The sequence below is a fragment of the Eublepharis macularius genome, chromosome 6 (assembly GCF_028583425.1).
Source record: "Eublepharis macularius isolate TG4126 chromosome 6, MPM_Emac_v1.0, whole genome shotgun sequence".
NCBI lineage: Eukaryota > Metazoa > Chordata > Lepidosauria > Squamata > Eublepharidae > Eublepharis > Eublepharis macularius.
This window is the reverse complement of record NC_072795.1, coordinates 2,160,601-2,186,764: the sequence shown is the minus strand read 5'-3', so window position 1 is coordinate 2,186,764 and position 26,164 is coordinate 2,160,601. Positions and strand designations below refer to the sequence as shown.

At 52.5% G+C, this 26,164-nt stretch overlaps 1 protein-coding gene across 2 annotated transcripts in view; it reads left to right on the top strand.

Moving 5' to 3' along the window:
• The first annotated feature begins 2,102 nt into the window (after positions 1-2,102).
• CCDC50 (coiled-coil domain containing 50) overlaps positions 2,103-26,164 on the top strand; it is a 40,812-nt gene continuing 16,750 nt past the window's right edge. The window contains exons 1-6 of one of the 2 annotated variants that reach the window (XM_054982362.1): positions 2,103-2,293; positions 18,321-18,383; positions 19,156-19,285; positions 22,764-22,854; positions 23,171-23,291; positions 24,879-25,682. In XM_054982362.1, the coding sequence (XP_054838337.1) occupies positions 2,245-2,293; positions 18,321-18,383; positions 19,156-19,285; positions 22,764-22,854; positions 23,171-23,291; positions 24,879-25,682 (1,258 nt within the window). In that variant the 5' untranslated portion in view covers positions 2,103-2,244. The remainder of the gene's footprint in view (positions 2,294-18,320; positions 18,384-19,155; positions 19,286-22,763; positions 22,855-23,170; positions 23,292-24,878; positions 25,683-26,164) is intronic. The other variant, XM_054982363.1, reaches the window with a different exon arrangement.

Here is a 26,164-nt window from a genome sequence, read left to right as displayed (position 1 = left end):
TCCCAAGATTGCTAAGAGCAGCCCAAGAAACCATAAGACGCAGTCCCCTGTCATTTGGCAGACCGCATAATCACTCCCTTTGCTTGACTGATGATGGGTTGAGGAGGACAGCAGAACCTCAAGAGGTGACTCCTGGGCAGAACTGGTCTCTTTGGGCTCAGCGCTTCCAAACCGGTGCTTCGGAAGCTGCCTGCAGTCATGCAGGGCAGCTTCTGGATTTGTGGGGGAGAACGTCTTATGCCAAGGGGTTGCCCACACAAATTCCATCCCACAGACAGCCTGAGCTCCAGATCTTCACCCTCATGCCAGCTCACGGGAGGCAGAGGTTGGGGGAGGGTCTTCAGGGAGGTGGACGAGGCAGCCGTGAGGAGGGGGCATCTTCTCTAGGGGGTTGTTAGTCTTGGTCCTGATGACTTTTAGAGCGTGTTTTAAACTGTTTAGCTTTGAAAAGTTTCTTCTGCAAACACAAGAACGGAGCCACTGGGCTCGCCCCCCGTGCATTTCAGGAAAGGGAAGACAGGTGTGTGCAAACGGCATCCGCTCCCTGGACCGCTGGGAGCAGCTGCCACAAACGGCCAGCTCCACTTGTGGCCTCCGCCACACCAACCCACAAGGAGCACCAGAACCCTCCTGGTTGTGCTGCCAGCAAAGGGGTGGGTATGCATGGCACGTACAGGGCAATCGATAGAAGAGCCTGGGGGCCCTTCCAACTCTACGATTCTATGGCAGTGCCTGGCTGGCAGGTCGTCCCGGATTGTACAGGCTTAAATCAGTGGGAGGCAGGAACGGCTCATTCCACAGCCCTCCTTGCTAGCAAATAGCTCCCCAGAGCAATTCCCACTTCTCCACTGGCAAGCATATTGTTTTAGTCTGATGGAGCCTTGGCCCTTCCCTGGAGCCGGGGGACCAGCAGGGGCCCTCCACAACCTCCTAAGCTTTCCGAATGACCCCAAGGCTCAACATGACAAAGACAAAGACCACCAACCCCCGCCCTCCGGAAGGTCCCAGTCCAGCTGGCCAAGGGAGCCATCAATCACACGCAGACTGTTGGTTCATTAGCAATTGCCCCCAGCGCCAGAGGCCAGAATCTGAACCAAATGCACAGTCAGTTTGTACTTGTGTGTGTGGGGGGGGGTGGGTTGGCGCAGGAGGGAAACCGTGTAGCTGTTCTGGGTTCTATACCACTCTGCAAGCTCTCAAAGCTTCATGGGGGCAAGTCCAAATGCTGAGCAGAAAAAAAGCTGCTCAGCAGAATCCTCTTCGGTGGGGACTCTTCTGGCGGGATAATGCCCCTGTCATTCACAGCGTCCTGCTGCTACAAGTTGCTCTCACTCTGGCGTGGGCTCTGCTTGGGAAAATGAAGCGAGTTTGCAACAGTCAGAAGGCTTCCAAGGGCAAGCAAATGTCAAAAGCAATTCGGAGAATTTCCTGTATTTACAAACAGGTTGTCTGTTGAGCTGGATCCTGATTAGCAATGCCGGAAGGGAGCACTGCCTCTTCCTCCGCAGACCGGCCTTTGGCACCCCTGCAAAGTTCGGGTTGCTAACTGTCAAGCGGGTCCTTTTACTACCGCTTGGCTCTGTTCAGGTGGAGGAATTTCACTTCATGCCACGAAGCGCTCCGACCGGAGAACCTCTGGGGTCAAAGGGGCAGGATTTCCTGCACTGGGGGTGGGGTGGGGGGAGGGGTTGGACTAGATGACCCTTGGAGTCCCTTCCAGCTCTACGTGGTTTATTTCTGCATCTCACCCGTCCATTGAACAGGCAGGACTCCCCTCCTGTCTAGTCGGCCCGTTTAGTGAAAACGAGTCTCTAATCACAGACCCCACCCCATTTCCTCGCTACCGTTCGGGATCGTGACTTGGGGGCCGCCCTCCGAGCCAAGCCCCTGCGCTCGGGGGACCTACTCGGGAGCAAGGAGGCAGCCCAGGAGGAGGCGCCCGAACTACAAGTCCCAGAATGCCGCTCCAGCCCCCTCCCCCCCCCCGCGCTCACCTTTGCGGGGAGTGGAGGGGGCGGGCGAGGACAGGCAGCCGGAGGGCCGCGCCCCCCTGCCCGGGGAGGGGGCGGGGCGGAGCGGAGCGGAGCGGAGGGAGTCGCCAGCCGCCCGCCCGCAGACGCGCGCCGCCGCCCGAGCCCGCCGCCGGCCCGAGGCTTGCTCGCGAGGAGCCCCCGAGGGCTGCTGCGCTCCGGCCGCCGGGCGGCTCCTGCTCCAGGCTGGGGCGCGCGGAGCTCCGGCGGCGCCATGGCCGAGATCGGCATCGACCAGTCCAAGCTGCCCGGCGTCAAGGAGGGTAAGGCGGCGAGGGGGGGGGCGGGCCACGGGGCCAGGCGGCCCGCCCGGGAGCCACACCGGCGCGCCCGTCTCCGGCTGGCACCGCGCGGGCGGGCGGGGCGGCCGCAGCCCGGGAGAGGCGCGCCTTCGGCGGGGGGAGGCCTCCCGGCTGGCCCCCTCGCCCTGCCCTGCCCTGCCCTCCGCGGCTCGGCTCGGCTCGGCTCGGGGCGCCGTCGTGGGCAGGGCGGCCGGCTGCAGCTGGTGGGCGAGCGGCGCCTTTGTTCGCCCGCGGCCGAAGCCCCCGCGGAGCGCGCAGGGCGCAGCCGGGAGCCCGCGGGGCGGGGAGAGCCGCCTCTCTGCCCGGCACGCGTCAGCGGCCAGAGGCACGTGTGAACGTGGCCCTGGGTCCGCCGGGGGCGGCTCGCTGCGTGTTCCTGGGCCGAGGGATGGCCGCGCTGCCGGGGGTGTTTGGTGCTAGCCGGAGAGAAGCCTGCGCGCTCCCGCTGCTCAGTGCCGCCCCCTGGAAAGCGGGCTGGCCTGGCGGGGCTGCTGGACCCGAATCTGGCGCGTTCGCCCGCCGCGGGGCCGGGGAGGGGCGCCTCGGGCCCCCGCGGGGCCGCTCTGGGCTCCGAGGCCGGGACTGGCGCCGCAGCCCCCGACCCGCTTGGCCAGACCGTTGCTGCGCTTTCAAAAGAACTGTCATCTGCGAAGCGGCCCAGAGCCTGCGGCCGGGCCCGGAACTGCCCCGTGGAAGCGCGCTGGGAGGGACGGGCCGCTCGGCTCCTTTCTTCCCGGCTCTTGCTGGTGGTAGAATGGAAGGCCGGCCGCGCCTGGCCCCCGGGGGCCTTCCCAGGGGGACGCGGAGCCTGATTTAACTTTCTTTTGAAAACATGCTCTTTGCAAAATGTTCACAGAAGGAGGTTAAGGAGGAGAGCAGAGGAAGGATGCAAAGGCGCAGCTGTCTAAGTTTGTGATGCGTGGAAGGAGGAGCGCGAGCAGACCATTCCAGAAAAACACGGTCCAGCCTTCCGATGCAGGGGCGGCTCTTGCTCCCCGAATCCGGTTGTTTTGCTTTTCTCGGAATCGGGTTTCTTGTGTTGTTTGGTAACCGCTTTGGCCGCTTTCAGGTTTGCTTCGGATGGGCTGCCTCAACTCTTGCGAGCGCCGGCACTGTGGGAGGGATCTCCAGGCCTTGCAGTCGATAACCCCCTGGGCATTACGGTGGGATCCGAGGAGAACCAGATGGGTGGTAGCTTCCTCTCCAGTTGGCCAGGCTGTTTTTGTGCCAACCTTGTGTGAACGCAGGTAGTTTCTCTCTGACTTTTGGCACTCCCAGTCTCATCCTTTTCTTGAGCAGACTTTGTTGTTGTATTATTTTTGTATTTCAAGTCCAGACAGGCCAGAGTTGAGGTGGAACAGGAAGCCTTTGAAACTGGGTCAGCTCGGGGCCTTTGGCACCATCTTTTGGGGCCCTCTTCTGCACACACTCCTGGCTCTTTCCTCTCCTTCTCCCAAGCACACTAGGTAGGCAGGCCGCTGCTGCCCAGCTGGCAGTGGGTGAGGGTGGGCAAGGATGCTGGCAACCGCAGCCAGTTGTTTCTGACTCCCGCACCAGAGCCCAGCCCTGCCCTTTGAAGAGGTGGTGGCGGCAGCAGCAGCAGCAGCTGTGCCACAGACGCGGTGGGCTGGGGGCCCTCGGTGGGCTCTGCTAGGGCGCTGGGCCAGGGCAGCTGCCCAAGGGGGCAACCCCCAACATCTGTCTTGAGACATTGTAATCCTTCTCCCATCTGACCTTCAGATTTGGTTTTGGCACCCTTGATAGGCAACCAGGTCTGCTTTCACAAATGACAGAGTTGTTAGAGGAAGCAGGATGGATCATATTCTGGTGCTGTGTGGAGAACGGCTGAAGGGGGACTTGAGTGCCTCTCGAAAGGGATCCAAAGGAGTTAGCCGTGTTAGTCTGTAGTAGCAAAATAGTAGAGTCCAGTAGTACCTTTAAGACTAACCAACTTTATTGTCACATAATCTTTCGAGAGCCACAGCTCTCTTCATCAAATGCATCGTCAGATGCATCTGATGAAGAGAGCTGTGGTTCTCGGAAGCTTATGATGGATCTGACGAAGAGAGCTGTGATTCTCGAAAGCTTATGATGCATCTGACGAAGAGAGCTGTGATTCTCGAAAGCTTATGATGCATCTGACGAAGAGAGCCGTGATTCTTGAAAGCTTATGCGACAATAAAGTTGGTTAGTCGTAAAAGTGCTACTGGACTCTTTTCTATTTCTGAAAAGGGAGGTGCTTAGTTGAGCAGGACAGCAGAATCTCAAGGGGAAGGTGATCTCTTCCCATAATATAAGAAATTGCTCCAAGGACATTTTCCAGGGCAGTCCACTCTTCTAAGTCTATTGAAGTCAGTGGGCTGTTTAGGGTGTAACTCTACTTAGAATTGCATTGTTAGTATCCTGCGGGAGTGCGAGAGCTCTGTCTTTCCTACAGGCATCTGTCTCTTTTTAATCCCACTCTTTCTCCAAGGAATTCAAAGCACCCTGTGAGGCAAGTTCGGCTGAAAGCGAGAGTGACTGGGCTTTGTTAGCCCAGCTTCATGTTTGAATGGGAATTGAAACCTGGCTGTCCTCGTTGGACTCTTTAACCGCTGCGTGAGATAGTGGCTCATCTCTCCTCATGCACAATTTCTCTAGAGGGCCCCAAGCAAGAGGTCACAACCTTAGCCCCAAATCTGCAACACCAGGAGATTCACATTGACCTGCGTGTCGGAATTGTGGTGAACTTTACTGAGAGAAGGTGCATGAAATAAATATTTTGGAGATTCGAAGGCAGCATAACGTGAGAGAGTCCTGCAGCACTTTGAAGGCCAAAACTCGGAGAAGCTTTTCCGAGCCGAAGGCTGCTAAAAAACACCGGGGTTGGTTTCTGTGGATGAAACTAAGCCCTAGCTCTGTTGTACGCCGGCCTCTTTTCAGTCCCGTCTATTGGGTAAGAGGCGCTGTATGCATTTCTAACACAACACTCTTCCTTTTCCAGCCTGTCAGTCCATCCACGGCATTTATGAATACAGCATGTACTATTTGTAATGCAAGGAGAGACAATCTATACTTGAATGGAAAGGGGTCTGTTTAGCTTTGTAGGATCATCAGGTGCCGACGGCTGACGGTCCTAGTGGAGAAGTTTCCTCCAGACTTTCTGCACGTATCTGCCCTGTGCCAGGCGAGGAGGAGGCAGCTTTCCTTGGGGTTATGAAAGCCCTGCCTTGGGAGGATGGTGTAATGCTGCCTACAGGGACCTCACCCTACCTGAGCGCCTGCAAGGCGTAAGTTTTGGGAGACTCGTTGAGATGGATTGGTGCTTTCATGTAGCAGGAGAGCACAGCAAATCTGCAGGCATGAGCTGAGTCCAGCGGTGTTGCTGTGGCTGGAGGGGCCAGTTGGCTCGGCCCCTTCAGCAGCGATGAGGACATGCCACTGGGCATGCCTACGGGTATCATCACTGCCACAAAGTGGGTTGATAGCAATTCCAGCAACGGGGGGGCAGGCTTGGAAGAGTGCGGCCTGGTGGGAGAGCACCTTTGCATTCCAAAGCTCCCGGGTTCAGTGCCCGGCATCTCCAGTTGAAAGGCTCAGCCAGCAGTCGATGTAAAAGGCCTCCACCTGAGAGCCAGGAGAGATGCTGCCAGTCAGAGTAGACAATACCCCCTTTGGCAGACTAGTCTGGTCTGACTCCGTTGGAGTGAAGGCCTCCCGCTGGCATTCAGGGAAGACGTGCTTCTCTTTTCTTAATATCAGCGACTCTTGTTTCTTTCGCAGATCCTTATTATAAACAGCGAGCTTTTAAAAACCCCTATTGCTCACGTTTCACGGGGCTGTGAAAAAGCTGTGGGTTGCATTCTGTGTCGTCCTCAGTCGGGCTTTGCCCTACCCTCACAAAGGGTGCCGCAAGGCTTTTCTTTCTTGGAAGGCGGGAGGGTCGGCGCTATTGTCTATCTGAATAGCCCCTTGTTGTGTCCTGTGAAGGGGGGGCTGCACAGACCCTGGAGGCTTCTGCAAAGCTCTGGCTGCTCCCTGGTTTTAATCTTACAACTGCCCGCTCCTCAACAAAAGGGCCAGGACTTCCCTGTGAGGAGGGTCTTGCCTGAAGTCATCTTCTCAGGCTGCTGCTGAGCTGGAGGGAAAGGGGCGGGGAGTCTGCTTTTTAAGCTGGAATCTGGGGCAGGGGAGAGAACTAAGGGGGCCTTTCCATGTTAGGAGAACTTGCGGCTTAGCAGAAAGCCATCTTGGATTTGAAGTGTGTGTGTGAACAGGGGAAGTGGCTTTATATACCAAGCTAGCATGTCGTGTCCCCTCCGGCGGGAGTGCTGCAAGCCCTTTTCACTAAAGATGCCAAGGATGGATTCTGGAATCTCCTGATGCTAAGATGGTGCCCTGCCACTGGGCTCTATAGCAATATTGAATTGGCAAAATGCCCCCAGAAATAGCCCATCTTGTTGCTGTTCCCCGACAGCTTCCGGAATGGATACTGGGGAGTGATTAAGCCCAGCCTCTGCATTTGGGCAAGAGATCCATTTTGGCTCACCGGCCGCTGCTTTGATGCTTCTGAAAATTCTACAGCCCAAAGTGACTGCTTGTCCCACCTGCTTAGCCCTGGCTTTAACGCGCCCCAGTGGAGTTCGAGGGCCAAACCTCCAGGTTGACTGCTCTGGGAGAGCTTGATCACCCCTCAACCCCACGTAATAATAAATAACGGCACTTACATACCACTCTTCTAGACAGATTAGTGCCCCACCCAGAGCGGTGAACAATTTAGTGTTATTATTATCCCCGCAATGCAGCTGGGGAGCTGGGCTGAGAGGAGTGGCTGACCCAAGGCCACCTGCTGAACTCAGGGCAGGAGTGAGAGTTGAACCAGAAGAGAGCTGATTTGCAGCCAAACTACCTAACTACTGTGCTCTTGACATGCTGGTCTATTTAAGATTTTATTTCACTGTTGTCCAAAGGGTCTGGTCAGTTACAGTGAAAAGCACACCAAGCTCACGGCACTGCATCCAAAATACTGCAGAAACACATTATGATTAAGGGTCTTGGGAAAAAAAAAACCAGTAGCCATTCAGACTTCCTATATTTGGAGGGAGACACCTGCCCCATGCTCTTCACCTAGAGGATACCCATGGGTTGTTCAGTCCAAGATACCCTTCAGCTGAAAACTCCTGTTGCCTCCTTCCCAAGTGCCCTCCAAAACTAATAATTGCCCCAACCTTTTGGGACTGCCTTCCCTTTCTCTTTCATTCCCCGCCACCCTGCTCTTATTTGACTTTGTACTTAGTCAATTGACTCAAGTTCTTTTGTTGTTGTTTGCGGGGCGGAGAGAACCAGGTTAAAAAACAGCTGTCATATTTTTATTCTGGGGATCTTTTGATGGGGGGGGGGGAATTCACTCCATTCTCAGCCTGTAATAAAAAATGTGAGCAAGACTGTTAATGATAGGACGTTTGGGAGAGAATTTATTCGTAGGGTCACCATAAGTTGGAAGCAACTTGACAGCACGTAACACATATGAGGAAAGATCTAGTAGCCTACACCATACTGTTTCAAATCATGTGAATGCCCCTGGAGTTTCTGGAGAGTAGAGGAATAAGAGAACGAATAGGGACTACAAACAAGCTCTAAGAATGCCCCGCCCCAAAGCAGAGCCACCTCCCCAAAGTCCACAGCATTGGGACTCCGGAAGATGTGGCCTGCAGCAGCCACGCCCACGGCTCCTTCCGGGGCAGGCACAACCGGGCACTTGAAAATTGTGTAGAAGCAGTTACTGCCAACAACTGATCAATCTTGGCAAAGAGTTGTTACTGAATTTTTGAAGGAAGGCCAAAGGTTTTGCTAAAATTGGGAGAACTTCTTGGGGGAAGCTTTGCGTGAATTCTTAACTCTGAATCAAGCTAGGAGATCCCCCCCTTGCAATCCATTTCCTTTTGTGCCTGTAGGAATGTAGGATTAGAGTCCAGTGGCACCTTGGAGACCAACAAGATTTTCAGGGTAGACGCTTACGAGAGTCAGATCTGATTTTCGAGAGCCCTGATTCTTGGAAGCTTCCACCCTGAAAACCTTGTTGGCCTCCAAGGTGCCGCTGGACTCCAGTCCTGCTGTCCTACTGCAGACCAGCACGGCTACCCACCGAACACTATCTTGTGGGAATGTAGAGAAGCACCTCCTGCTCTTCTGGCTTCTCAAGCAGCGTGCACTCCCTTTGCAAAACGGGAAAGCGTTTTTGTGGCTTTAAAGCGAGCCGCTGCCTTGAAGCTGTGCAAACTTGCAGGCAGTGAGGCCCGGCCCCCCGCCGGCCTGTGCTCTCGGCTGAGGTTGAGCCTGTTGCCAAACAAAGGGACAAGAAGCAAAACGGTGTGGTGTGACGTCCATCACCGGGGCAACCCTCTGGCAGCTGCTGCAGCCGGCTCCCTCCCTCCCTCCCTCCCTCCTTGCTTGTGTGGGGCAAAGGTTGCCTGAGTCATCCTCAGTGGGGCAGGGAGGCCAGGCGGCCCTTGGCGGCTTCCTTCCATCTAGAGCTGGCCTGTTCATTTGCCGCTGAGAGGAGGGGCAGGCCGCCCTTTGTGCAGGCATTGGGAGCTTCCTTGCGGGGGTTTCTCGTTCAGTCAACCTCTCCTTTATTTGGGGGGGCTCTGCTGAAATTCTTCCTTGCCTTGGCCATCCCGGTGGGACGGCTGAGAGCGTTCTTGAACCTGAACATGGCCCCAGGTTGAATTGCCAACATTTTGCAAATGCGTGATGGAGAGCTATTTGAGAGCAAGCAAGAGGGTTTATACTTGTGGCACATGGGAGGATCAAAACCCCCATAGAGGCCTAGCAGTCAGTGGCGTAGCATGTTTTGTGCGCAAAAGCCCCCTCGAATTGAACTCTGTTCTGTTCTCCTGGCTGGGAAAGCCAAGACCTCTGCCCTGAGTCCTTTAGGAGAGAGACAGCAGGGACCGAGAGCAGCTGCCCCCTCTCCCCAACCGCAAGGCAGCTCGGCATGTTTCGCTTAAGAGGGGCACTCGGCTGAAATTTTAGCACCTCGCTTCACCGGAGGAGGCTGTCTCTAATTTGACCACAGGAGTTTATTTCTTTTTCTTTTATTTATATCTGCTATTTATAGTCCGCCTCTCCTCCTCTATATCTGACCAGTTTCTTCTTGCCCTCCATGCATCTGACGAAGAGAACTGTGATTCTCGAAAGCTTATGCTACAATAAAGTTGGTTAGTCTTAAAGGTGCTACTGGACTCTTTTTGATCTTTCTCACTGAGACTCAGGGCAGATTACATGGAGTAACTCAATGCAATCAACAAGATGGGGCATCCAGTTATCAACGCAATGGGATTTGGGTTGCAGAAATCTGAATGCAGTGTAAGCATGAATGTTACACATTATGTGGTGTGGACATTGCTCAGTAGGATCGTACTTACAGCAATAGACAGCGAAACTGTACTCCGTTGTATAATCTCAAAAGCAAGAGCTGTTCACTCTCTCTCTCACACACACAAACACACACACTAAAAATAGACAAAGGAAAACTTCTGCTCTGGAGAGGAGCCTTTGAAGATAAGCAGTGAGATGCCCATGTAAAGACATGCTGCTTCTTTTATCTGCAGTAAATAGCCTCGCTCTGAAGTGCCTTTCAGGATGGGACCCAAGGTCCGCGTCGTCTCAGGCAGTGGCTGGCAATCGCCGGCCTTTCGTTTCCTCTGCTAAAAGGTTCATGAACCCTTCTTGCTTTCTTCTTTTCTTCCCCCTGTTCTCATTTTGGTGACTGATCTGTGGCAATAGAACTTTAATAGTGTAATCAATTTACATTGATATTTACAGCCTACTTTAAGTACTTTTCTTCTTAATGGGTCTTAAAGTGGTTCACTTCGTTTTTCTCTTTTCCACTTTATCCTTACAACAGCCCTTTGAGGCATGTTGGACTAAGAGGATGTGACTGGCCCAAGATCAGCAAATCAGAGATTCATAGGAACATAGAGCTGGAAGGTACCCCAAAGGGCATCTAGTCCAACCCCTGCACATTGCAGGAAATTCACAGCTACCTCCTGCCTCACTCCCTAGTGACTCCCACTATGCCCAGAGGAAGGCAAAAAACCTTCCATCATCTTCCATCAAACCTGAATCTCTAGATACTGTAACCACCACACCACCCTGCCTCTTAAGTGCAGCAAGAGGGGAGCTCTGGAAGCAAGTATGACCCCCAGCTCACAAGTAGTCAGATGCCTGCCTGCTTCCAGAAATGTTGCAGGATTTTTGTGTGTTTGGATATGAATGAAGCATCCCAAAAAATTCCTACATTCAGAGTTTGAAAACCCACGTGGCTGTCCAGGAAGGAGCCTCCGGCCCCAGAAGGGACAACAAGAGCCGCAGATAATGGCCATTAGCCGCAGCAGAAAGGAAGTAAAATGAAGTCTATAAATACTCTATCGAAACATGGCTTGCACTGTGGATTGTCAAGTGTGTGGTTTCCTGGGGGCCCAGGGCCTTGAAAGTCTTTGAGAAAATCGGCCTGCGTCGGGCCCCTATTACAAGAGGAAATTAAATACACTTTCATTTGGTCTTCAGTGTTAGAATAATTTAGTCCACCGTTTCCAGACTTAATTTTAAGATGTTTTACGTGCTGGTCCTGGGCTCAGGAAGCCTGTGAGAGCCCCTCCGCCCCCCCGGTATGTATACTTAGCTACTGAATGAGTAGCGAAGCATCTTGCTATTAGCAAAATAGCAGAGAGTCCAGTAGCACCTTTAAGACTAATCAACTTTATTGTAGCATAAGCTTTTGAGAGCCACAGTTCTCTTCGTCAGATGCATCTGATGAAGAGAGCTGTGGCTCTCAAAAGCTTCTGCTACAATAAAGTTGGTTAGTCTTAAAGGTGCTACTGGACTCTCTGCTATTTTGCTACTGCAGACTAACACGGCTAACTCCTCTGGATCTTGCCATTAGAAATGTGGTTTATCCTCAGTCATTAATAGTGGTCCTGTACTTATAGAACTCCTTGCTGTTGGATATCCACCAGTTCTGGGAGCCTTTTCCATTCAAGCAAGCAGTTAAAAGCTTTCTGTTTTGGCCAGCATTTGATCTTTTAATTACCTTAGGACAATCTGGGCTGTGTCTTATGTCTGCTGCTGCATTATTGAAAGATTTAATAAACGCTGTACCTTTTAATATATTGCTTTTATTTGTTTAGAACTTTGTGACACTTATATCCTGCCCTTCCTGTGATGAAATGTGCAAGGTGGTTTACAGCGAATCAAAACCATTCACAAAAAGAATTGGAACAACATTCCAGAACTATGAATGTTCAGATAAGAAATAGCAACAAGGTTCAAACCCGAGATGCACGCCAGAATCGCACAGTTTTAACTTAGCACCCAAGCAACACTAGTATTGCTCCTAGCACGTGCTTTAGAAGAGGGTGTTCCATAGCTGGGGTGCCACCATAGAAACAACCTTGTTCCAGAGTGCGGGAACCCTGGAGCAGGGTCTTGGGGGCTGACCATGCCGAAGGGGCAGTTTAATGAAGGGATGGTCCAGTTTATGCAAAGCTTTAAAACTGAGACTTTGCCTTGTGGCTAGAACAAAAGGCTGAAAAGTTCTCTAACACCAGGAAGTATGAGCTGGTTAGTCAGTCCCATGTAGCCATGTGGTTCTGTAGCTGATATTTCTAAATAGTCTTCAAGGGGTGGGCGGTGTCCAGTGTGTAAGACTGCAGCAGTCTAGTATGGACATGATCTAATCTGAACTGTCTCCAGGCTGATCTCAGTGTTTTTATGGCTTCTGGATATTTCTCTTTGAGAGCTTTCTGTTTCAAAAGTGGATTGTAACCTTTGGAATAAATCCATACATAAGACAACAATTAATATTCACGACAAGCGACTTGTTCGTGATTCAAGACAGATGGATTTCGTTGCTAAATTAATACCTTTCCCTCGGTCGTTCATGTATGGTGCTCATTTTGGAAACTTTTGAACTGACGATAGTTTTCAAGAGAGGATTGTTTCTTAACCGCCTCTCCCCCCATGCTCCGCAATGGCAGCTTTGCTCCTTTGAACAGCGTCTTCTGCAGAAGCCACCCTGCAATTGGCCTAAAACAACTCCCCATATATTTGCTTTCTTCCTTGTGGCCCCTGCCTTATGGAATGGGCTTCCTGAAGAGGTCAGGGAAGCTCCCACTTCTTTGACTTTCTACAAACTATGCACCAGTGAATTATACAGGAGGGCTTTTTTACTCTGGCAGTAGGGCTGTGCTGTAAGGAAATTTTTCAGAGCGATGCTTTGGGAAAGGGGACAGGGACTGTAGACTATACTACTGGGTACTGTCTGCGGATGTAGATATGATCCTACCGGGTAGTGTATTGTTTCATGTGTCATGTCAGAGTTATGTTTTGTTTCAGCAGCGTTTCATCCCCGTATTCTTGTATTTGAGTTCTATAATTCTTTTTGTCAAATTTCTGGAAGGTAGCCATGTTGAGCTGTAGTAGAACAGCAGGACTGGAGCGCAGTGGCTCCTTAGAGACCAGCAAGATTTTCAGGGTGGAAGCTTTTGCGAGTCAAACCTGCTTTCTTCAGATACCTGAAGGGAAGAAGAAGGGAGCTTTGACTTTCAAAAACTTAAAACTCTGAAGATGTTCTTGGTCTCAAAGCTGCCAGTGGTTTCAAACTTCTGCAGTCTGAACCCTATTGCATTGCTTTTGGGGATGACCCAGCTGTTGGTCGCATGAACTTACCCTATGTAGTACGTCTTGGGCGGACTATAAATAACATAAAATAAAAACATAAATGAAATAACCAGAAATACATCATGTATTTTTATCAGAATATCAAATTCATCATGTGGCCAAATCTGTGGATACTTAAAGCCAGAGATTACAGCCATAAACATACATGAAAAATCTTCTTACAAACCAGAGAAAAGCAGACAAAGCTGGTATCTTTCAAAAAAGGCGTAGGGGCAACCTTCCCCAAACTTAGGAGTGCCTGTAGCTGTAGGAAATGGATGTGCTCAGTGGTCATTGCTGGGCAACCCAAACAGTATGGCAAGAATTCAAAGCTTTTTTTTCTGTCCGTAAAGGTCGAGGGAAGGGTAGGGCCCTTTCCAGGGCTGCTTTGGCCTTTGCGGGAGGACTTGTCTGGGCTGCGTCCACCAGCAGCCGCTGGGCGAGGATACCACAAGCATCACCCAGGCCCAGCTGCTTGCTACTGTTCAACAGCAGCCACTTTGTGAAAGACAGTGATGTGTGTAGTGGTTAGAGTTTTAGACTAAGATCTGGGAGACAAAGGTTCTTATCCCCAGTCTGCCACAAAAGCTCACTGGGTGACGTTGGGCCAGTCACACATTCTCAACCTAACCCACCTCACAGGGTGGTTGTGAGGATAAAATGAGGAGAGGAGAATGGGCCCTCGTTGGGGAGAGAGATGGGATATAAATGAAGTAAATAAATCACAAATAGAGTTGAAGATGGAGGGCAGATAAAATCTTGGTTGGTTTGGGGGTAGGAAGGAGAAAAGGAAGCAGGGCAAGTGGGGAGGCTAGGGGGGGCTTTCAGGAAAGGGAAGGAGAAAGTGGTGAGGGGGAGAGAAATGAGACGCCCCCTGCAGGTCTCCTGGTCACTTGTACAGTTCATCTTTCTTACAGTTGCGGTTTAACAAACACACTCAGACAGAGTGCGTTTCAGTGGAGGAAGGGACTTCTGCTTTCTAGCCCACAAGAGTGAATCTCAGTGCGGCAAAGGGAACTAGAACTTCCTTGAGTGCATTTTAGGGAGACGAGGTGGCTGCGTTCTCTAGGGACGAGCAGGCGCCAGGCTGTGCCAGAGGCAGCCAGTGCCGTGATGTTTGGTTTGCGCAGGGGAAGGGACAGTGTGCCGTCTCGTGCCTCAAGAAGGATGCCCTTCTCCGCAAGGCCTAAGTGCCCCTTTTTCCTTCTGAAGAGGCCTGTGGCGTAAGGATCCCCACGATCGCATCTGATGCTGAGCCCGTATCTGCTGCCCAGAGGCAGCGTTTGAGATTTGAGAGCCTGCAGAGGAAGTCGGGCTGCTTTGCCAGTGAAGAAGACGCCTCCATCATCTCTCCTAGCGGCAGGCATCTCCGGAGGCGGCGGCAGGTCTTCAGACATATGTCTGTGGAAAGCAGCGGCGGAAGCAGCCGGAGCGTGCCAAAAAATGTGGGCTGACTCATTTGCATTTCCTGTTCGGAGCACCGCCACCATTTGTTCAAGCTGTTCTTTCCTCTGGGCCCCTGTCTCAAAATAGCCCTTCCGCTGAAGCTGCAGTGTGCACGAAGTCGTGGTTCTGTACTTTGTTGAGTGGGCTGAAGGGCAGCCGCTCCCATCTTGCAGCCAGCCCTAATTCTCTCTGGAAGGGCTCAGGCAAGCATTGTGTCTTTTTAGCTTATTTTTTCAGGTTGTAGTTGTGCAGAAGGGTGGAAAGGTGGCATGGTGTGGTCCAGCCTCGTCAGGCCTCAGAAGCTAAGCAGGACCAGCCCCAAGGAAGGCTGGGGTGGCTCTGCGGAGGAAGGCAACGGCGAACCACTTCTGCCTTGAGAACCCCTTCCTGGGTCGCCACGAGACCGCTTGACGGCACTCACATACGCAGCTGTGCAAGAAAGAGAGCTGCTGTTATAATAATAATCACGCATTTGCATCCTGCTCTTCTGAGTGCCCACTCAGAGCAGTGAACAAAGCCAGTGTTGTTATTGCCCGCACAATCGCAGGATGTGAGTCCAGGGGCACCTTAGAAACCAACAAGATTTTCAGGGTGTCTTAAGAAGAGAACTGTAAAAAGCTTACACTCTGAAAATCTTTTTGGTCTCTAAAGTGCCACTGGACTCATATTCTGCTGTTCTACTGCAGACCAGCACGGCTACCCACCGAAAACTATCCCCGCAACTGGGTTTCAGTAAAGCTTTGGACAAGGTTCCTCATGGTGTTCTGAGGGGTAAACTGGTGGGCTGTGGACTAGGCTCTAGGAGAGTTACATGGGTAGTGAACTGGCTGGCATCACGTCTGGCAGGAGGTGATTGGAGGGAAGTGCCATGTGGAGTGCTGCAGGGCTCGGTTCTGGGCCCAATGCTTTTCAGTATTTTTATAAATGACCTGGATGAAGGTGTGAACGGATTACTCCTTAAATCTGTAGATGACCCCAAACTGGGAGGAGCAGCAAACACCCTTGAAGACAGAGCTAGAATTCAGTGAGATCGGAACACACTGAAAATGTGGGCGGAATTGAATATGATACGATTTAACATGGATAAGTGCCAGGTTCTCCAACTGGGTAATAAAAATGCAAAGCATGCATACTGGATGAGAGACACACTTCTGGGCAGCATTGTCTGTGAACAAGATCTTGGGATATGGGTGGATGGGAAGCTAAATAGGAGCCATCAGTGTGGTGCAGCAGCAAAAAGGGCAAACACAATCTAGGGGTGTATCAACAAAGGCAGAAGCTCCAAATCACAGGATGTCATTGTCCCACTGTATATTGTGTTGGTCAGCCCTCACCTGGAGTTCTGTGTGCAGATCTGGAGGCCTCACTTCAGAAGGGATGTGGACAGATTAGAACAGGTGCAGAGGAGAGCAGCCAGAATGCTCCGGGGCCTGGAGACCAAGCCCTGCGAGGCGGGACCTGGGAATGTTCAGTTTGGAGAAGAGGAGGCAAAGGAGGGGGAGACATGATTGCTCTCTTTAAGTATTTAAAAGGCAGAGGGAAGGGAGCTGTTCCTGTTGGCAGCAGAGGACAGGACTCGAAACAAGGGGGCTTAAACCACTGGAGGGGAGGTACCGGCTGGATGTCAGGAAAAACTTCACATTAAAAGTAGTTCAGTAGTGGGATCGGCTGCCGGGGGATGTGGCGGGCTACCAGTCAAATCCTTTTTCGTTATCTTTTGGATGCCCCGTCCTTTTGATTGTATTGACTTACTCTATGTAATCCACCAGGAGTCCTACCAAGGAAGGCAGACTAGAAATAATTTCAGTAAAATAAAATCAACAGGTACCTGAAGCCCCCTCCCCATGCAGCCCGGTGTGCAGATGCCCGTGCCTTCCCACGGCTCTGCAGGGGCCCCGCTCGTCCTGCTGCTGCTGCTGCTGCTGCTGCAGGGGATGCAGGCGTGCCTCGGATGCTCTCCGCCTGATCGTGGGCTCATCCTTCAGCGCCGCTCTCCAGGCCACCCAGTGAGCGCCTGCCCTGGGATCCGGGCAGGCGATGCCCAGGTACCCTTTTCCTGGGTGCAGGAATCCAGCGCTGTCCTCTGGGTGACTTCAGGGGCACCAGGCCAGAGCTCCCCCAGCAGAGACCCAGCGGAGCGGAGAGTACACAGCAAGGGTGGGCAGCCGAAGGAAATTTCTTCTGGCGCTTAGTGAGCACAGACAAGGCTGCCTTCTGTCTCTGTCCCCGGAGGGCCTGGCTCAGCTGAAAGGGCAGGGGGGGCCGCCTGGCTTCCAAGGCACCGGGATCGACCGCAGAGGCCTCCTGCTCCCCGTTCCCCTCCGTGGCTTTGTCATTGAGATTGCTTCTGGTTTGGTAGGCAGAACTTCTGGCCTGAAGGATGGTTTGCAACCTCTCTTTCTCAGAACGCACCAACAGTAACTTGGAGCAGGAGCAACTGGGTCTGTTTGGCCGGGGCCCAGCCAGCAGCAGTGGCAGGTGTTGGCGTGCCCTTGGTGCATGAGTCACCCACAGGGGAGGGGCACCAGGCCCTGTTTTCACCACTGGCAGGAGCTGAGCCCAGTGGGCCCTGCAGGGCTGCTAAAGCCCTCCACTTCACTGCCGCCACAGGATCTTTCCCATTAAGTTCAAAGACCAGTTTGCCCTTGTAACCCATTGGAGGAGCTGTGGCCCACTGGTACTTCCCCTCTCCTCTGACCCCAGGAGCCCATTCTTGCAAATGCTTTTGAGCTGAACACAAAATGTATTGCTCCAGCTGCGCACGCACACCTGTCTGTGCCTTTTCATCCCACCCATGCTCTGGTTCTCCCCTCGTTTCGTTCTTATGGCAGCCGTACAAGCTGAGTCATGCTCAGAGTGTGTGTGATGGGTCCGAGGTCTGCTCAGGCTTCATGGCAGAGTCGGGACCTGAACCTTGGTTCCCCTCCTTGCCTCGTTCCCTGGAGGCAAACCATTTCAAAAAGTGCCTCTCCTGACACTCAAAGCTTCGGTGAAAACAAAGTAACAGCAGAAGCAGAATTTAAAATGCAATTAAAAGCAGCAGTAAAAAAGGAAGGCACAGAATGGTAACATGTGCACTGTTAACTAGACACCTGGCCCAGTAAAAACATTTTCTCCCAGCACCTTGAGCTTAACACGCCGGGCGCCAGACAAACCACTGCTGGTGTGGTGTGAAGATTAGAGCATCGCACCAGGATTCGAATCCTAACTCTGCCCTGGAAATTTGCCAGGTGCCTTGGGCCCATCACTGCCTCTCAGCTTAACCTACTTCACAGGGTGAGTGTTGTGGTGATAAAGGAGAGGAAGGGCAAGCGATATGATATGCCTCTTTGGTTCCCAATTAGGCTTATCGTATCATATCATATATCACTTCCTCCAATTACGGAGAAAGTGGGATGTCATTTATATTTCAAGAACGTTGTTGGGGAGGGCAGCCGAGGGGCCACTGTGGGACAGGCCCTGCTGCTGGCTGCCTTGCGTCAGATGACAGGGCACACAGAACTGGGCCCCAGTGCCAGTTTTTACCTTTTGCTGATTTGGAAGAGCTGAATGTTCTTCCCAGGACACACCAATAGGAAATTGGAACTCACTTGCGCAATCAAGTTACACAGTCGCACTGGGCGTTGTGTGTTCTGCTTGAGGTCTGTAGGGAGGGAGTGGCGAGGATCCATGGATGTGGAAGGGTGCTGCATGCCCGCTGTTTCTGCCGCCGTGGTGCTGGCGGGGGAGGAGGGCCCTTGGAAACGCTCGCTCGCTCGCTCCCGACTCCCTCAGTGGTGTCTGTCTGGCTTGTGCTCCCTCCGCCTGACTCGGCCGCCCTCTCTTTGCTTTGCCCCTGCAGTTTGTCGGGACTTTGCCGTCCTGGAGGATCACACCTTGGCACACAACCTACAGGAACAGGAAAGTAAGTCCCTCCGAGCGAGTGCCGCTGGATCCTGCCCCCTGCTGCAAGTGGCCCTCCCTGCCCGAATGCCTCTCGCCTTGCAGAATTCTGGTTCTGCCCGTCATGAGGAGAGGCACATAGGGCCCCGATCCCTCATGCGTGTGCCCTCAGAAGCTGCTCCTGCCACTCTCTGGCGTCGCAGCAGGCGTTGCCCTCCTCCTTCCAAAGCAGAGCTCTGCAGGCCAAAGGACTGCTCAGTGTTAAAAATCTTAAATGTAAGAATCTTCATTCTGCCCTGTCTGTAAGGCGAGGTGGGAGAAGAGGAGGCCTCCGCCTGCTGCATGAACACGCTGCAGCACTGCTTGCGATACATGTGCAGGTTTCCACCCGAAAAGAGGGAGAGAGCTGAATGCAGAGGAACTGCTGATTTCCTCCCGGGTCCTTTTTTGGACTTTCCTTTGGCCCCGGGGCATGGCCAGTGGCTTGGCTGCTGCGTTGTGTATGTGTTGCATCTTCTGTTGTGCTGTCAAACACTGTCCAGGTAACGCCATGTCAAAATGTTTATTTATTTATTAAGACCGAAAGGCAACTGGGGAATGGTGTGAACTTTGATAGTGCTCTGCCCCTTCTCCAAAATCTGGAAAGCTCTCTGAAGTTCTGAGTAGAGATTTCCCCCCAGTTCCCTACGGAAGGAGCAGCAGGCTGGGCAGGTCTCCCCGGCGGGACAGTTGAAGGTGTTCTGGGGTCCTCCAGGATCCACCGCCTAACGGCTTGAGTTTGTCTCCCTTTGCAGTTGAGCACCACTTGGCAACAAACGTCCAGCGCAACCGCCTGGTCCAGTATGACTTGCAAGTGGCCAAGCAGCTGCAGGAGGAAGAGGACCGCAAGGCACGCGGCCGCATCCAGGAGCGCCACAAAAACTTGTGAGTGTGGATGCCCTTTCTCTTGGTGTGGCCGCACAATTGCTGGCTGTGCACAGCCCTTTTTGCACAAGCTCTGCTATGCTGAACTCCTTGGTTCGTTTAAAAAGACTCTTTTGCCTCTGGGTTGGCCTCTTTGGATGCCCTGTTATTGTTCACATTTGCCCCATTTGGAAAGTATTGAGTGGGGTTGGGGAGGGCTCCGTAGTGGGACACGTGCCTTCCATGTGGAAGTCCCTCGGCACAAGCCTGACATCCCAGTAAAAGGAAGCAGGTGCTCCATCCTTGGAGAGCCCCTGGCAGCCAGAGAAGGCAGCGCTGAGACGGGCGGAGCTGTGGTCTGGATCGAGGGAAGGCAGCACCTGAATGTCATGGAAGTCAGTGACAAGCGGCTCCTGGGCAGCATCTGGAACACAACACAGGAGTTGGTCCCTGTCTTCAATACTCACCCCTGGGCCGTTTCCACACGGCTTACTGGCCTCCGGAGCGTTGCGCAAAACACATGGAAGATAGTGTCTTCTCACATGAAATCACGCCAGGAAGACGTGCTGTTGCGCAAAACTCCCGGACGATAGCGTCTTCCTGGCACGATTTCGTGCGAGAAGACGCTCTCTGCCACGTCTTTTGTGCAACACTCTGGAGGCCAGTAAGTCATGTGGAAATGGCCCTGGTTGGGGGGCAGGGGGAGTAGTGAAGGACTGGTGGGGGCGGGGGGTGATGTGTGGTGGAAGAAAACGGGCTGGCAGAGGGGCCAGGATTGATGGAAACACCAGCATGCAAATTGGCTGTGTAATTCTGAACAGGGTAAAAGTCTTCAGACTAAGTCTCTCTACACTAGTTGAAGTACACGCAGAGGCTCAAGTGAAGAGAGGCACAGTGCTAGCCGGGAAGATGACGTCTAAAAAGACAGATCGGAAGGCTTTGTCCATTTCCCTCTCTACAGAGCCAAGAAGATGGCTGCTCAAGGGGCTTGTTTGTTTCCTCCCGGGCTCCCAGAAGGGGAAGTGAAACTGAGAGAGGCTTCCGGGAGGCAGGGCGGAAATAAGCAACCCCCCCCCCCCGAGCCGAGATCTTCTTTGCCTTTCTGTAGAGAGGGAAATTGACTCCGATCTGTCTTTTAAACTCCTACTTTTCCGGGGTAGCATTGCGCCTCTCTTCACTTGAGCCTTTGCGTGTACTTCGTCTCGTTTAGAGAGGCTCTGAGAAAAGTCTTGTTTGTTAGCTGGTTGGTTTGTAGTCAGTTAGAAGGACTGAATATTCAAAGCTCAGTAAATTTAAACAATAGTACTGGGCTGTACTTGACAATGAATCCTTTGGACAACTATGAAGGGTCATAATATTTAGTGTTTACAGTACAGGCATTCAAGCAGTCAGGGATGCTCTCTGGGGTCTGTATTTATTTATTTACTTCATCTGTACCCTGCTTTTCCCCCCAACGCACCTTACAACATCATTTTCCCCTCTGCCATTTTACTTTAACAACAAACCTGTGAGGTAGGTTGGGCTAAATGTGTGTGACTGGTCAGCCAGCTTATGTAGCAGAGTGGGTGTTTGAACCTGGGTCTCCCAGGTTGTCATCTGACTCCCTAACCACCTAATCTGACACCGTAAGGCCCTAACTCGGGCATTGGAGGCCCCAATAAATTGCTTGTACACTTTTTCCATTGAAGCACTCATTGATTAATGCTTCCTTGTTTTAACTACGGCACTAACACAAAGTAGCTATTGTTTTGTTAAATGAGAGAATTCATTTATCTATTTACTGTATTTATACTCTGTCTTTGCCACTGAAACTCAAAGAAGATAATTCATTGTAAGTTAGTATTAGTCCATATGAAGAGACATCTAATAAGCAGGGTGCAGTCAACGTGAAGAGCAAATGTACCAGGACTAGAATGACTGAAATCTGAATGTGCGTAGGCATGACACAGAGTGAGGATACAGTGAAGAAAATGGTATTGCATCAGTAGAAAACAATGAAATGACAACATGTAGTAAATAGAGCATATGTCCCGCTCACACTAATTCTACAGTCCCTTTCTCTTTATAAAGAATCTTCCTGAACTGTTCTGTTATAGTATAGCCCTATTACCTTTACCTTTAAAGAAAAAAGTTAGGTTTGTGCCAGAAGTGATGTTGTTACACTAGGAACGGTGATTCACAAAATCTCTTGATGGAATGAAAGAAAATGCCGCTAGTCTTTAAGGTGCCACGAGGCCCCCGATGGTTTTTGCTGGAACAGACTCTCTCAGAGCAGAAATTCAAGGGGCACCCCCAGTGCTAAGAGCCAAACAACTCGGTGGTGCAACCGCAACTGGAGGTAAGACTAATAGTACTAAAGAGTATAAATAATCTTACTTCATAATTGAGTAAGCGTGTTCAAGATGACTCACTGGTTTATCACTGCGCAGGCGCACTTGCGGGGATAAAAAGTGAGTCAGCCAACACAGCCCTCCAGAGGCTCCATGGCGCTGCTGCAGGCGGAGGCGGTGAGAGAAGGGCTAGAAGGAACTTTTTATTGAGGTGGGTGAGGCGGAGCTCCCCCAGGAGCTGGAGCCAGCCCCACACCACCCTGTGCAGCTCCCCACCCCCACCCCCCGCTGGAGGCTGCAAACTCGACTAACCACCCCCCTCCAGAGGAAGGCAGTGGTGACCTCAGGGCAGCCCCATTGGGGGATAGTCGGACTCTGGTACCCCACCGGCATCTGTGTACGGCCTTTTCCTTGTGGTGCACAGAGAGAATGCATTTGAATTTTCCTGGACAGGGATTGTGAATTTTCAATTACTTTGGTGGACTGATTCATTTGGCCCTTGATGAAGTGTTTGTTGTGAAACAAGTTCAATTATATAGCCCGCCACTTCTTGGGCAGGGGGGATCCGTTGGGTCCTTCCTCCATCTTTGCAGCTCCACCTAGAAGTACACAGAGAAAAGGAACCATGAATTTTTGGATTGGTTGAAATACTTAACCTGTCGAACTTCGGTCTTCATCTGAGCATCGTTTTTCGGCACTATCTGAAAGAGAAAGAAAAAAGAGCAACAATATACACGCCGTAATGCTAGAAGAGACTGTTACCTTAATAGGTGGCCGACTCTGATATGAATTTGTACTATTGTGTTGTATGGTACTTATTGTCCTCCATTAATAAGATTAAGGTTTTAAGTAGTTATAAATATTTATTAGAGAACTAGTCACTTTTGTGCTTTCAAATATATTTATAAATTATTTATACTCTTTAGTTTTATTAGGCTTACCTCCAGTTGTGGTTGGACCACCGAGTTGTTTGGAACAGACTCTCACAGCGGCTGCTCTTGGTAGAAAGGGCGGAAGGCAGTTTTCCCGCCTGGGAGAGGCGGCTTCCCTCTCTGGGTCCTCCGGCCTCTGTCTGTATCCATGCCTGTCTGTCTGCTGGGGGGGGGCTGCCTGGGGGCCCCTTTCTGAGCTTTTCCTCCTCTCCACCCCTACCCGCTTGTGCCCCTCAGAGAGCTGCAGGACTGCGAGATCGCTCAGGAAATTCAAGTCAAGCTGGTCATTGAAGCAGAGCAGAGGCGGCGGCAGGAAGAGGACGATGAGGTGAGGCTGCGGGCGGACAGGGAGGAGGCTTCTCCTGTGCCAGGTGCCCCGGTGGCACTCGGCATGCATTCCCCCCAAAGGTAGCGGGCTGCTTTGCTCTGTGCAGTCAGGCCGTGGCATAGGTCGGAAAAGCACCTTCCGGAACTTGTCTCAAAAGGGTTGCAGGAGACTATTTGGGGGAAGGGGGGAGGGTTGCAGCGACCCACCGCCTTGGAGCTGTTGCAGGTTCCGCCCCTATTGCAGGTTGCTCTTTGGGCTTGGGAAAGGACTTGGGGAAATGTGACAACTTCCTGATTGGCCCCCTTCGTTTTGGTAGGATATTGCTCGGATTCTGCAGCAGAAGGAGCTCCGGGAAGAAAAGAAGAGGAAAAAGCCTCCCCCGTCCGAACCTTTGAGGCACGGCACTTACGAAGAGGGGTATTATCCAGAAAGCAGAGGTACTGCACCTCCACCCGCAAAAAGTGTAGTGTGGAATGTGGGTCCTGCTTTTTTGCCGTCTGGCTTCTGGCCCAGAAGTCCTGACTTGTGCGATCCAGGCAGCAGGAGGACAGCAGCCTTCTGACCCCAGATTCTCTGGGTTTCACTGGCTTTTCCTGGCTTCTCTGCGAAACCTCTGAGCAGCTTTGGAGGGTGTCAGAAGCAGTTCAGTGGTGGAGGGGGGGGGGCGTGTAGAAGGAAGCCTCTAGTGTGCCTGGCAGAACAAGTGCTCAGCTGCTGGGTCCCAGCACCAGCATGGGACGGGGCTCTTGCCCACCTTCTTCTTCCTCTTCCTGAGTTTTCTGTGTGACTCGCATCTGGGACTGAGTGCTGCTGGAGGTGGCGTTGCTGGTGGGATGGGGGCCTTGCTTAGGAGGGCATAATGTGGTGGTGGGTGAAGCGGCCATAGATGCTGGTCAGTGGTGCACATTGAATGGTTTGCTTGTGAGTGCTTGCGGGGCTGCAAGAGCAGTGGGGGCTATTTGGTGGTGGCATAACAAGGAATGAACTGCAGCTCCCTGGAGGCTGCCTGAAGAGCACAAGACCGGCCCGGCAGCGCACAAGAGGCTGGGGGGCAACTCCTGCCCAGATGCATTTCCAGTCACCATCGGCTGTCCTCTTGGGCGAGATTGTCTCTCGAGGCAGGGCGGTGTGCCACTGGCTGGATCTCCTTTTCTTCTCTGAGATCGCTTTGTGATCGTACGAGATCTCGTCCCGTGGACTTTTCGTGATTATGAAATTGGGGGGCTTCTCTGCAGCTGCGGCTTCTGGTGGTGGTTTCTCTGGCATGCTCCTCTTTGGATCCGTACCTTTCCTCTTTCGCTTGGGAGTGTTGGGAAAGTACCTGGCGTCTGTTGAGAGTCCGTCCAGCTTCCTGATTCCCTGCCTGGTCATCGCTTTTCCCGCCAAAGGAAGGGTGGAGAGAAGCCGTCCTGCTTTCCAGAGTTGTATTAACAAATAGCTACAGTCCGTGAGAGTTTTTTTCCTGAACAAGCCACAGGGAAGAGAAATGTGCTCTTGTGCAAGCCCTGGCCAAGGAGGGTGCCTTGAGTGCAACCCAACCCGACCCAGTCCGGATCCCTCTTGCTCAGCTGTGTCACTCGGATGGGCAGCAGCCCCCCAAGGCTGGACGGGAGATTCCTGGGGCTAACTCTGCAGCTTTCTGCAGGGCCTGTGTTCTGCCGCTCAGCTTTATGGGCTGTCCTCCCCATGCATTTTAATGGCTTGTGCAGAGATTTCTAGTGCTCCCCCCCCCCGCTTTCCTTGCATGCCTAAGTAATCTTTCATTTACCCCTGATGAATGAAACTTGTCAAAACAGCCAGTGCCTTGATCTCCCAGTTACTCCCATGCAGTGTGCTGCTCCCACTGGCTCCCTGTTTGGCCATCTCTTTGCTCTCCTGTCCTGCCTTTCTCCAGTCTTCCTCCTGGGCTGCTTCTGTGTGGCTGTGCCTCCCCACACCCCGTTGCATGTTGTCCTGTCAGCCTCTAACCCCCATTTGCATGTGTCACTAACCCTCCCTCCATTGTTTGTCCGTTTGTTGCTTAGAAGAAGCAAGCTGTAGCCCAAGGGAGCAGGCTAATGAGCTGACTAAGCCACAGCAATGCCAGCAGCCAAGGGACCACCGAAGGGGGCCTCCTCTTGTGTCGGAGGGCATTGACTTGGAGGTTCTGGGGAGCTCTTCGAAAGTGGCCAAGGCTGGAGGTGGCCAGAGGCGCAACAGAGAGAGGCGGGACAAGAAAGCAGGCTGCCAGGAGAAACCTTGGAGACCTCCTCCGGATGCAGAAGAAAACGAAGACGTTGGCCGGGGCCACAGCAGAAGCAGGGAATACAGGGAAAGAAAGCCAGCCAGCCAGGAGAGGACTCAGGGGCCAGCCTCCCTTATTCTGGATGGGGAGGAGGATCATGGTTTCCAGGGCAGCAGGGGGAGGGGCGAGAGGCAGCCACGAAGCCGAGAGAAACCCCAAAGGCCGCCCCCTCTCCTCCTGGACTGGGAAGCTGCGGATCGTGGGGGTCGGCGTCGTGAGCATCGGGAGAGTCAGTCGCCCAGTTCAGAGAAATCTCTGAGATCATCCTACCTGGACGCTGACCTGGAGGATAGGCGTTTGGAAAGGAGGGATGGCAAGAGCCATTCGCCAAACTCGGGCTATCTTAGGCTGCCACAGGAAGACCGTCATTCACCGAGGGGCTCCCGTGACTGCCGGCTCCAAGACTCTGAATCACCCCACCAGCGCGGCCACAGAAAGGATGTAAAAAGAGACTTCGAAGGAGCAGGTTACGGGCCCAGAGCGTCTCCCTCCTTGCATCACGGGGAGGACTGGGAAACGGGCAGAGGACGCCGTCGTAGTCCAGGTAACCAAGGAAAGGCCATCCAGTGGCTGAGGGCCTGATGTGTGCAAAGGCATCTCCATCTGTGCTGGGGCTCATGCTGTGTAGGCTTCCCAGTGCTATAGGCTTCGTTGGAATGAAACGGAGAGGGTAGTTTCACCTGAGCCAGGGAGGTGAAACATGTTAGAAACTTCTGTGCAGATTTATTAGTTAGCTATATAATTTCTAAAACAGCAGTTTCTGATTTTGGAGCAAGCAAGTACTAATTTTGGAACAAGTGAGTTTTTCATCATTTGGAATATTTTGGTTTTTGGAATCTCGTTCTTTGGCTCTCCTCTGTTAGGCTCCCTCCAAGTTGTCAGAGTTTGGAAAGAAAAAGGTCCATTTTAAACAGAGCAGGGTGTTCCAATGTGCCTGACTTAATTTAAAGGGAGGGAACGATAACAATCGGCTTAGATGTGGAATGCCAGAATTTGGACCCCCAGTGCGAACGGCTTGCAACTTGG